Here is a 13,117-nt window from a genome sequence, read left to right as displayed (position 1 = left end):
TGTGATATTGGGGGTCTCTTTAGCTCTGCCACTTCTCTATGTTGCTCTGAGGGTAGCTAACTCAGGGTGACCTGGCTGATTGGTACTCCCATCCCTCCTCTCTCTTCAGGTGGCTGCTTAGCCCCCTCTCTCTCCACATTCCCCAGCTCCTCTTCAGCAGCAGTGGAGCAAAGCCAAGGAGATTTCAATAGATGTCTATGTATAACTGGTAAGAGAATTAGCATAGTATTACTACATTGCTCCCGACAGTTTCTAGGGTGACTTAAAGATCAGCTTCCCGGTAGAGTGCAATATAGGTGCTCCTTAGTTTTTTTGTGAATCCTGAAAAACCTATCACAGACGAGGCCAGGTTCTCCAGCTTGTCTGTTCTTTGGGGTTCTACCTCTCCCTATATTTGAACAGAGGCAGCTCCATGCAGTGTCACCGTGTATACATGCTTACATCCAAGAGGAACTCCACCAAGACATCAGCTGCAAACTCGCCATCAAACTCTATTGTGCGATCACCCTTAAGAACATACAGGCTTCCTTCTTCATCAAAACCTGTAAGAAACAAAGAGGCCCACAGAGAAGGTCATCCTGACATAGGAAGAGCCTTTGCATTGGCTGAGGTCTGGCTCAGGGTTTCTGGGTGACAGTGGGGTCAGGATTAATGGAACTAGCATTAACCCAAGAAGCAGTTGCCTTGAAATAACACTTTAGAAGAGTTCCTGAAGTGGACATTTAATTGGAAATAGTCAAGAACAATTCCAGCTGGATTTTGACTTAAGAAAAAAGTCTATTCTCCACCCCACCACTGCTTTAATTTTCCAAAGATACCAGATACAGCTGATCCCATGTCATTCTCCTTATCAAAGATAACCACTGCCCACCTGACTCCTTAGCCTTGCGTTAAAGTCCCTCCAAAATCTTGTTCCAAATCTATCCCTTTCATTCTTCCTTGGGTAGACCTGTACTCCTTTGAAAACTGCTCTCTTGTCCCTTGTGCAACTCCCTTTGCTTCCTGCCCACGTGCTTATATGGAAAGGTGAGTAAAGGAAAAGTCACTGAGCATTATTCTCTAGACTTCTGTATTCCTTGTTCCCCAAGCCTGGAATGACCTCCATCTTGGTTAGCTTCTTCAGGTCTCAGCTTAGGATTCATTTTTCTAAAGAAAGGTCACTTTAATCTCACTGAGATCATGCCATTATTGATCTTTCTTCAGCTCAATTTACAGGTCTTCACTATCACAGTGAGTTCTCTGAGGGTAGGATCATTGTCTTCTTGGTATCCCAGTGCCTTGTACAGAGCCTGTGCACATCAGCAACCCATTAATGTATGTGACCAGGATGGACAGCTTGCTTTCCTGTTCCAGTTGAATCCCACACATCTTCTTTATCCAGTTGGCCAGTAGATGTTGCAAGGACAGGCTCAGCATCTTCTTATTTTGCTGCCCTTTAGCACCCTTGGTCTGATGTTGTGTACCTTAACAAACACTTGTTGGAAAAATGCATTTTTCTCCTTAGGGATGTTAAATAGCCAAAACTGGCATTTAGTCCAATTGCATGCCATCCTTAATTCCTTAGACTGTTTTAAAACTCTATTAGCTGGAGAAACTTTTCTCCAAATGAACTCTTCTGCAGAACCTCCAGGGACAGGAAGGCTGGACTGCCACATGCTGTGTCCCAAGGCATCCATGAGGTGTAAGGAGCCTTTGGCACATAGGTGGGAAATGGTGGAGGCACCATTTGTAAATCAAAAGGAGCAATGTGCCAGGTATTCTTTTTGTTTGTTTGTTCTTGGAGACAAAGTTTCCTTCTGTCACCCAGGCTGGAGTGCAGGGCCATGATCATGGCTCCTGCCTCAGCCTCCTGAATAGCTGAGACAACAGGCATGTGCTACTATGCAGGCTAATTTTTCATATATACACACACATACATATATACACACATATATATGAAAAATTATATATTTTATATATGAAAAATTATACATTATATAATATATAATGTATATTATATTGTATATATTATATATAATATATAATTATATAGTATATATTATATATACTATATATTATAATACATAATATAATATATTATATACATAATTACATGCTTGTTTTATATATATATAAAATATATTATATATATATATAAATTACAAGCATGAGACACTGTGTCTGGCCCTGCCAGATTTTCTTGATATTGGTGATGGCCGATCTCAAAAGGTGCCCTAGGGAACATCAGCCAGTGTCCTGCTGTTGGATTCTGTCTTGAGCAAAACCACAGTAGGAAGGCTACTGCAATTGTTCAGGCACAACTTGATAGAGGCCAAAATAAGGCAAATGGAAGAGGAATGAAGATGAAGGAGCAGGTTCACAAAATACCTCCACTGTCCTGTAAACGCCCAGAGATCAAATAACCAGAAAGAACCTGCCCCAACTCTTCCAAACTGAGCTTGTTTCAGTGTATCAAGCCCCATCATATTCTTTCCTAGTCTATTTTTATGTATACTTGCTCAGCTTGTCCATCCAAAATTTTTAGATCACTGGGACACTAGTTTTTTTCTCTCAATAAATTTGCTGGAAATTCTCCCAAATTCAGCTTCTCATTAAACCAATGGGAAGGCAGAAGAGGAATCAAGAGACTGCTGGGGAAGGAGGCAGAACTCATTAAACTGTTGTTGTTTGTTTGTTTGTTTTCAGACGGAGTCTTGCTCTGTCGTCCAGGCTAGAGTGTAGTGACGCGATCTCAGCTCACTGTAAGCTCTGCCTCCCGGGTTCACGCCATTCTCCTACCTCAGCCCCCCGAGTAGCTGGGACTACAGGTGCCCGCCACCACGCCCAGGCAATTTTTTTGTATTTTTAGTAGGGATGGGGTTTCACTGTGTTACCCAGGATGGTCTCGATATCCTGACCTTGTCATTCGCCTGCCTCAGCCTCCAAAAGTGCTGGAATTATAGGTGTGAGCCACCGCACCCAGCCATTAAACTGTCTTTGACTCCAGGGAAAGAGTTTAACATATTTTGCTCCCATACTCAAGGGAGAAAAATATCCCTTAATATGTCTCCAGGGAAACAGATATCCCAGGCATTCTTTATTTTTATTTATTTATTTATTTACTCATTCATTCATTTATTTTGAGACAGAATCTCACCTTGTTGCCCAGGCTGGAGTGCAGTGGTGCAATCATGCAGGTAGAAGTCACAGCAATCTTGACCTCCCTGGCTCAAGCCATCCTCTCCTCCCAGTCCTCCCAAGTAGCTGGCACTACAGGCACATGCCACCATGCCCAGCTAATTTTTAAATTTTTTGTAGAGATGAGGTTTCGCTGTTGCCCAAGCTGTTCTCAAACTCCTTGGCTCAAACAATCCTTTGCCCTTGGCCTCCTCAAGTGCCCAGACATTCTTAATAACTCATCATAATTTTATAGTCATGAATTCTTCCTCGTGTCTAACCTAAATAGTTTCCTATAATTTAAATCATTTTTTAAAAAAAGATTGGTCTGCTTGAAAATAAAATAGAAAACAGTTGTCTGTAATTTTCCAGGATAATGGACTTTTATGTACCTGAAGGTATTTATTGAACCACCACTAATCTCTTTTTTTTCTGTACTTACCACTCTAAATCCAATTAACCTTTCTCCAAAGATCCGGTTTTATAACCCGCTATTTTTTTTAATAGCCATTCTTCATTGGTCATGGAGAAAAAGCCAAATGGGCAGTACATGTGTGTCGGTGTTTGAAAATCAGAGGAGCAGGCCAGGAGCTGTGGCTCACCCCTGTAATCCCAACATTTTGGGAGGCCAAGGCGGGCAGATCATTCAAGGTCAGGAGTTCAACACCAGCCTGGCCAATATGGTGAAACCCTGTCTCTTCTAAAAATACAAAAAAATGAACTGAGCATGGTAGCGTGTGACTGTAATCTCAGCTACTCAAGAGGCACAAGAATCGTTTGAATCCAGGAGGCAGAGGTTGCAGTGAGCCGAGATCATACCACTGCACGCCAACCTGGGTGACAGAGTGAGACCTGTCAAAAAAAAAAAAAAAAAGAAATGAAAAAAAAGAAAGAAAAAGAAAACCAGAGGCGCTATCTATATTCTCTCTCTTTGGGATTACAGCATTGTGAATCTTAAAGTGCACTGTACTTAAGCCTGACATATCGACACTAGAGAGTACAACTTCCATTGTGCGGTCACTTAACTGTACCTCACCTATGTCCTCCCTCTCATCCTTAGTGATAATGCCCAGCTGGGGTTTAGCCTTAAATTTAAAAAGCACTGTTACCCTGGCATTATTACTATTAATGCTATCTTTTGTTGGCTGCTTCAGCTGCAAGGCAACGAAATAATATGTGATGAAAGAAGAGAATTTTTAACTCTCTCAGAGAGATCACCACAGTGGTGAGCTAAGAGAAGCTGGCCTTTTAGCTTGCTTTAGAATCTAAAAATAAAAACTTAACTCTTTAGCATTAGTTTCTCCAGGAGGAAACCCTCCTCATTGTACTGATACAACAATCTCTTACATGATTAATGTGAAATTATTCAATTCAGGCCTATATTTACTTTTATGAAACGCTTCTCCAACCAAAGATGAAGGTATGCAGGATCATTTTATATATTTTAAAAGAGAATCTGCTTATGCAAGAATAATTGCAACTGGACTTTTCCTTTTGCAAGACGCATTCCTTTCTTTCCCTCATACAGTATCTCAAAAATCACACTTACCCAGTTTCTTGGCAAGCTTGGCTTCTTTCTTGGCATCCACCATCACAAAGCCTATAGCTTTGTGTTCAAGGACCTGGGCCACAAGCTGAAGAAACAATGGAAAGATGAGCGTGCTAAGGGCAGAAAGATGGTACAAAATATTACAGAATTACTATCCTCTTGTATCAACAGAAGGGTTTTCCTCTATACTTTCTGTTACTATGTGACCAAGTCGAGCAGCAGCAGAGGAAATGTACTGTTGTCCCTTCAGGAGAAGGATGATTCAGAAGAATGCTGAGAATCAAGGAGGGAAAATCTGAGGAGCAAACCTAAGAGAGAAAATTTGGAAGAGTATATCCACTGTCACATACCAGTTTCTGCCCTCAGAGTAGATAAAACCTGGATCAAGAGAAAGAAGAATCAGGAAGGAAGCATGGGTGCCTGACAAGGGACCCTGAGCCTTTCTCTAGCTGCCAAATGTACCTGGGGTAGAGTGGGAACACAAGAGGACCTAAGAAAAAAGGAGGCCTATGTCCTCGATATCCAAGCATTGCCCTCAATTCCCCCACTCCTGGGCTTGTGAAGTAGGAATGCCCATTGGGTGAATAGACCTGAGATGTCCTCTCAAGGTTCCCTGAAGCACACTAAGACTTGTAGAGTATCGGGGGTCAGGGGTTTGGCTTCAAAGGCCAGGAGGATGCAGCAGTGTCCTAGATGGACAGGTAGCTGAAAACTTCTCTGGGTAGACACCAGCATAGATGATGACACCAAGCACAAGATTGGCATTATGTTAAGCTTCCTGAAACGCAGAGTGAGCAAGTAGTGAATACTTGCTTACTTCAGGACTGAGACCTAATTCTTGCCATCTGTTTGAATAGGGACTTGAAACAGAAACAGAATGGAGATGCTACCAGACAGATCATGAAATACTCATACTACTTTTTTTAGTTAAACTTTAAAAAAAAGATAATTGTAGATTAACATGCAGTAGTTGTGAGAAATAATACAGATATCTTGTACATTTTATCCAGTTTCCCTCAACAGTAACATCTTGCAAAACGGAGGTACGGAGGTACGATGTCACAAATTGTGTACTGACATTGATACAGTTAAGATACAGAACATTTCCATCACCACAAGGATCCCTCTGTTGCCCTTCACGGTCACACCCACTGCTTCATGTCCCCATCCCCAACCACTAATTTGTTCTCCATTCCTATAATTTTGTCATTTCAAGAATGTTGTGTAAATGGAATTATATAGCATGTAACCTTTTGAGACTGACTTTTTTCACTCAGCATAATTATGTAGAGATTTGTCTAGGTTGTTGCATGTATCAATACGCTGTTTTGTTTTTTTTTTTTAATTGCTGAGTGCAATGTATGGTATGAATGTACCACAGTTTGTTCAATCGTTCACTCGTTAAAGGATATGTGTGTCGTTCTCAGTTATTGGCTAGTATGAAGAGAGCTGCTATAAACTTTTGTGTATAGGTTTTTGAGTTAAATATTAGTCTCAATTTCTCTGAGATAAACGTCTAATAGTACAATTACTGGGTTGTGTGGTAGCTACATGTTTAGTGTTTAAATGAAGCTGCCAAACTATTTTTCAGAGTAGCTGTATTATTTTACCTTCCCATGAGCAAGGTATGAATAATCCAATTTTTCCACGTCTTTGTCAGGACTTGGTAGCATAACCATTTTTCATTTTAGTCATTCTGACAGGTATGCAGTGCTATCTCATTGTGGTTTCAATTTGTATTTTCCTAATGGCTAATAATGTTGAGCATTTTAAAATGTGCTTATTTGTTGTATGTATGTTCTCTTCTATGAAATGCCTGTTCACATCTTTTGCTCATTTTTCAACTGGATTGCTTTTTGGTTGTTGAATTTTGAGAGTTTTTTTTAATATCAGTCCTTTTTCAGATATATGGTTTACAAGTATTTTTTTTACTCTGTATGTGTGTCATTTCATCTTCTTTTTCTATTTGACAAATAATAATTGTACATATCCATAGGGTACACAGTGATGTTTTTTATTCATATAATGTATAGTGAGCAGGGTAATTAGCATGCCTATCATTTCAAATATTTATCACTTTCTTGTGTTGAGAACATTCAATATCCTAATCATTTCATCTTCTTAATAGGATCTTTCACAGAACAAACATTTTCAATTATGATGAAGTCCAGTTGATCACTTTTTTCATTCAGGGATTGTGCTTTTGATGTTAAGTCCAAGAACTCTTTGTCTAGCCTCAGATCCTGAATTCTCCTATTTTTTTCTAAAAGCTTTATGGCTCTTCATTTTACATTTAAGTTCATGATTCACTTTGAGTCAAATTTAAAATAGGTTGAGGTTCCTTTTTCTTTTTTTGCCAATAGATGTCCAACTGTTCTGACACTTTTTGGTGAAAAGGCTGTCTTTCATCCATTCAATTGCTTTTGTTCCTTTGTCAAAAATCGGTTGGCATATTCATGTGGGTCTATTTGTGGTTTCTCGATTCTGTTCCATTGCTCTATATGTCTGTTCCTCTGCCAACACCACATAGTCTTGATTGCAGTAGCTAGGATCAAGTATACCTGAAAGCAGGTAGACTATCTCTTTTCACTTTATTCTTTTTTTTTTGTAAATTGCTTTAACTATACTAGTCCTTCAGCATTTTTATATAAACTTCAGAATAATCTTGTTTATACATACAAAAAAATCTTACAAGAATTTTGGTAGGAATTGCATTAAATCAATTTAATCAACTTGTGTATCAACTTGGGAAGAGTGACATATTTACTATGTTGAGTCTTCCAATTCATGAATATGGTATGTCTCTCCATTTATTTGATCTTCTTTGGTTTCTTTCATCAACATTGCATAGTTTTCAGCCTACAAGTCTTGCACAAGTTTTGTTAGATTTATATCTAATCAGTTAAATCATTTCAGCTACTGTAAATGGTTTTGTATTTTTAATTTTCATGTCCATGTGTTTATTGCTAGTTTATAGATATACAATTAATTTGTTAATGTTAATGCTAAACTCACTTATTAGTTCTAAGAGGTTTTTGTTTTGTAGATTCCTTGGGATTTTTCTAGGTAGACAATTTTGTCACCTGCAAATAACTTCTTCCTTTTTAATCTGCATGCCATTTTATTTATGTTTCCTTACTGCACTGGTGAGAACTTCTAGCACTATCTTGAATAGGAGTGATAAGAACATCTTGTTTTCTTAAATTTTTTGTTTGTTTCCCAATCTTAGAGTTTCGTTCATTTTTCCTTTCACTTCTATCAGTTTTTGCTTTGCGTATTTTGCAGTTCTATTTTTTGGTCCAGAAACCTTTAGGATTTATTGTCTTCTTGATGGTTTGACCCTGGGTCTGTTTGGCTCTACAACTCATACTATGAATCCCTCTACTTTCTTTTCTATGTTTGTTTCTTTCATATCTTCTTCATTTTTATGTCTTCCTTTCATTGTTCCCAGTATCTGTGTCTTCTCCTTCAGAGCTCCTCTTCTGAACATCTTGAGGTTTTTCTTTGCATATTCATTCTTCCCTCCCAGACTTTTTCATCTGTTCCCAGGCTCTTTCTTTCTCTCTGGTTTCTAACCATTTCCATTCCTTGAAGAGCAAGGATTGTGAGCAGAAGCACCAAGAGCAGCTCCGAGGAGTACCTCTGGTGGTTGGGGCCTGGGAGGTGGGTGTAGAATGGCAGGTAGCAAATGAGCCAACCCCCACCCCCACCCCTCATTCAGTTTTCTCTTATTTATTTTATTTTGGCTGGAACTAGGCAAAACTTAGGATGAAAGGCATCATCAGTGTTTATGCATGACTCATCTTGAGATTTTCTGCAGTGCCTAAACAGACCAAACTTTCTGCAAGTCACTTGGCTTCACTCTATTGCATTTAATCTATTAGACAAGGTCATTTTTTAATGACTTTTCTGGTTTCCAACATAAGCCCCCTGTGTTCTATTTAGTGCTGTCAAAATCTTAAGTTAAATGTTCCCTTGTATATCATTCAGAGTCAGTAAGGATGGGACCTCATGGCTTTGTGGTATCGTAAGTTTTCTTACTCCTAGTACGTGAGCCTCTGACAGTGGTTCGTAAACTTCAGTGTGCATAAGAATCACTCAGGGACTAAAGTGGGGCTTCCTGGGCCTCAGCACAAGAGAGTAGAAAATAGACCTGGGTGGGGCTCAGGAATCTACATTTTTATAAACCACACTACCACACCCCATTATTCTAACACAGCAGATCTCAAACCACACACTGGAAAACACTGCTATAAATGGTTGTCAGCACACCCAAAGTGACATGACACAGTGCTCTTCTAACTGCTTGGCTCTTTAAGCCCCTCTACCTTTGGCATAGGAGAGAAGTATTCCTAATAGTAAGAATAACCAATGACACAAAATAAGAAATGAACTCTGAGAATTAAACAGAGAATTTAACTCTGATCTCTTCTAGGTATGCACTACCATGTTTTATCTGGTTTTAGGCAGATCCAAATGTGTGCCTCTCATAGGCATGTAAAGCATGGCCTTCTGGTTATCTTATGGATATTTATATGTGATTTTTGAAGATTTATGAGTGGGAGGTGCTATCTCAAATGAACTCTAATCTTTTTTCCTGATTCCCTGGTTAACTAAACACAGCCAATCACTGTCCTGTGCTATAGATGGAGAGACAGAGCAGGCAACAACACATGGGCCAGGATCCCATGCCTAGCTGAGACTTTCCCACCTCCTCTTCGGCACCCTTAGTCAAAATCCCTCCAGAACTCCCATCACTCTTGCCTCCCATGCTGACAAGACCCAAAGTCTGCCTACTTGAGTTCTGTCATCACTGCTGTCAGTCCTAGCAAGTCTCCTTCATGGGAGCCAAGGGTGCCAGGGCTGGCAGCACTTGAGAGAGCAATGAGACTGGGAAGGGGAGAATGGCTGTGGTAAAATTCTGGGACCTTCTAGGTGACTCCTGACACGGCAGCCAGGAGCCTCTGCTGGGCCAGTGGGGCAGGCAGGAGTCTGTCTACCTCTCACATTTGGGTTGGCCTCACCTCCACCTTTGCTTTGGCCCTAAATCTCCAGCTCACATGTTCCCTTCTCTCCTGCAGCCTAGTCTCACTGCATTCTCAGGTCACTGCCAGCCCTGGCCACCCTTGGCTGCAGAGCCCAGCTCCAGTTCATCTTTCACTCCATTCTCCTCTCTGGAACTCCAAAAGCCCCTCACAAGGGCATAGTACTCTGGCACTTATTGTGTAATCATTAGAGTTGTGTATAGTCTCTATATTGTGACTCTTTCCTCTATAAGAAGAAGGACCCTCTTGTGTGCTTCTTTTGTATCTTGCAGTTTCTTGGAGACACTCAGCATACTTGTGGATGAATGGGTGGATTGGTCCAAGTACTTCACAAGTTCAAGGGCATTGTAAGCCAAGGAGTTAGAGGCAATTGTCATCAAATACAGTGACAAAGAGTTACATACATGAGAAAAAAAAGCAGAGTCAATATATCTCCTAAATTCCCAGACAACTAGTACACGCTTTTCAGATAGGTTTGCAATTTTCTCCTGTTGATGTACAACTGTTTCTCTGCTGGTTTTGTTTGTTTGGTTAGTTACCTCTTAGACAGTCCATCCTAGTGAATGGGGTTGTCTCTTATCGGTTGGTTATATTCAGCCTCTGGGCATTGGTCAGTGCTCATTCTTCCTAGAAACATTAGGATTTGCTTTAACCATTGCTGATTCTATTGATTACAAAAAACGTTTTTTAAAAGTTATTTTAAGGTCCTTAAGGTTTTGTTTTGTTTTGGGACCTGGTCTCACTCCTTTGCCCAGGCTGCAGTGCAGTGGCACAATCACGGCTCACTGAAGCCTTGACCTCCCAGGTTCAAGCAATCCTCCCACTTCAGCTCCCTGAGTAGCTGGGAATACAGGCCTGCACCACCACGCTTGGCTAATTTTCTAAGTTTTGTCAAGACAGGATCTTGCTTTGTTGCCAGGGCTAGTCTTCAGCTCCTGGGCTCAAGTGATCCTCCCACTTTGGCCTCCCAAATTGTTGGGATTACAGGCATGAGCCACTGCACACAGCCTAAAAAGTTCTATGTAAATAATATGCATAATTCAATAGGAAAGAAGAGGATATTTATAATATAGCTTTACTCTTGTTAAAAGATTGTATCCTGTAGGTATTTATTGCATCACTGTTACCCCTGTAATGACAGGGTGGATCCAAGTAGATCTCATCTTCGAATGAATAAATGACTCATGGATACTATGGCCCAGTTGTTAAGTGCACAGGGCTTGGAATCAGAGACCTGGATTTTTGACTTGTCCACAAGCCTGTGCTGTGACTCCAGTGTAAAAAGTGGACAATACCAATATCTATTCAATGGGACTGTTTTGATGATTTAACTGAATGCATGTAAAGTGCTTGGCACAGTTCTTGGCATGCAGTAAGTGCTTAGTAAACATTAGATTTTCTTCTTAATATTATGACAGCTGGCTAGGGTTCTGGATCTTGTTCCAATTCAGAAATACCATAGTGTAAAGTATTACAATGGAAAGAGAACAATTATTAATTGAGAACCTACTGTTTTAACAAAAATGAGTAAGACACATGTCAGCTCCAAGGACCTTGTGATTTAATGAGGGAAGAAATTCATTTAAAAAAATAGCTCTAGGGCCGGGCGCGGTGGCTCACGCCTGTAATCCCAGCACTTTGGGAGGCCAAGGCAGGAGGATCACAAGGTCAGGAGATCAAGACCATCCTGGCTAACACGGTGAAATCCTGTCTCTACTAAGAAAAATACATAAAAAATGGCGAGGTGTGGTGGCCGGTGCTTGTAGTCCCAGCCACTTGGGAGGCTGAGGCAGAAGAATGGCGTGAACCTGAGAGGCGGAGCTTGTAGTGAGCCGAGATCACACCACTACACTCCAGCCTGAGAGACAGAGCTAGATTCTGTCTTAAAAAAAAAAAAAAAAAAAAAAAAAAAAAAAAAAAAAAAACTCTAGGTGCTACAGGAGTAGGACAAAAAAAGAGCTATGAAGATTTAGAAAGTTTGCGAACTGGGAGGTCAAATCCTGCAGAGCCTAGTGGGTTGTGATGAATACTGTGTATTAAATTTCCATGCACTCAGGATGAACCTAAATCCCTAACATGGCCACGAATGTCCTGCACTCTTTGTCCCACCTGTCTCCAGCCTCATCTGGGGTCACTCTGTTTCTTACTTAATACAATTGTCTTCAGCTTCTCAAAACACCAAGCTTGTTCAGGTCTTTGCACAGGATCACCTCCTTCAGCTGTGCTCTCAAGCCCTAGGCCAGTTGAAGATTCAGCTGCTTGCAGGGACGTGGATGCCTTGTTCTAATTCACACAAAGGCACCAACACATGCTCTGCTTCTACACACACCCTTCACTCCAAATAGAATTCCTTTTCCCTGTCTGTTTGCTGGTTTCTACTTTCCTTGAAGTCTACATTTAAAAGTCAGTTCCTCAAAGGCATTCCCTGACTCCCAATCTCAATTTTTCCCTTTTTACCCTTGATCATAGCACCCTGTGCTTTTCCTTTGCAACCATTTCGCAGTTGCAAGTGCACATTAATTTATATGATTCTTTGTCTAGCAATTGTCCATGCTGTAGCGTATAAGCTCTATGTCCATGTCTGTTTTTCTCCCATGCCATCTCTAGCACCTACCATAATACCTGAACAGAATAGATTTCAAAACAAAAAACAAAACCAGTAGTTTCTTCAGTAAATGAATGAATGAAGAGGGAGGCTGCTTAGAAAAGGGGATGCCAGCTAGACCTTGGAGGAGGAGTGTGTGGATAGGTGGAGGGGGGCTGCAAGGGCATCCCAGGAGGAAGAAGTGGTATAAGCAAAGGTTTGCAGGTGGGAATGTGCAGGAGTGTGCAGGAGAACAGGCTGACCTACTTGAGCAGTGGGCTTATTCGGGGCGATGAAAGACGTCCTGTGTTAAAATCACACTAGAAAAAAAGTGTGAAGGATTTAACTACTAGGACTGGAAGCTCTGATTTGGGGTTGTCTGAGTAGGAGAGTGATATGACTAAGTTGTGTTTGGCAAGAGTGGATCTGAGTGCGTAGAGGAGACAGAAAGGAGAGTGGAAAGGAAAGGCCACAGTTGGGAGGCTGATGTCCTAGCCTGCATGGGAGATGTCTCTGATCTCAGACCAAGACAGTGTCAGTGGGAGAAAAAGTGACTTGAGCAGGTGATGCTACAAGTTGAGAATCCGTCAGACCTGGTAAGTCTTCCTTTGGCTTTGGAGAGAGAATGGAGAGAGATCAAAGAAGAGGGAGGAGGCACGATGGTTGGAGGGTCTCCCATGAGGAAACGAAGTGGAGGACACACAATGATGGCAGGAGGGCATGACAGAACTGGGGAAGCTTCTCAGCATGGATTCAGACCCAGAGAGTTCACGGTCACGGCAG

General features: G+C 41.0%; 1 protein-coding gene across 2 annotated transcripts in view; it reads right to left on the bottom strand.

Annotated features, from left to right (window-relative positions):
- The window catches only part of CASQ2 (calsequestrin 2), a 69,646-nt gene that overhangs the window by 40,475 nt on the left and 16,054 nt on the right, over positions 1–13,117 (bottom strand). For both annotated transcript variants that reach the window (XM_015148921.3, XM_077950529.1), the window contains exons 2-3: positions 4,706–4,790; positions 442–542 (exon numbers count right to left, since the gene is read on the bottom strand). In XM_015148921.3, coding sequence (XP_015004407.3) covers positions 442–542; positions 4,706–4,790 — 186 coding nt within the window. The remainder of the gene's footprint in view (positions 1–441; positions 543–4,705; positions 4,791–13,117) is intronic.

The sequence above is a fragment of the Macaca mulatta genome, chromosome 1, assembly GCF_049350105.2.
Source record: "Macaca mulatta isolate MMU2019108-1 chromosome 1, T2T-MMU8v2.0, whole genome shotgun sequence".
Classification (NCBI taxonomy): Eukaryota; Metazoa; Chordata; class Mammalia; order Primates; family Cercopithecidae; genus Macaca; species Macaca mulatta.
This window is presented reverse-complemented; position numbering and strand designations above follow the sequence as displayed.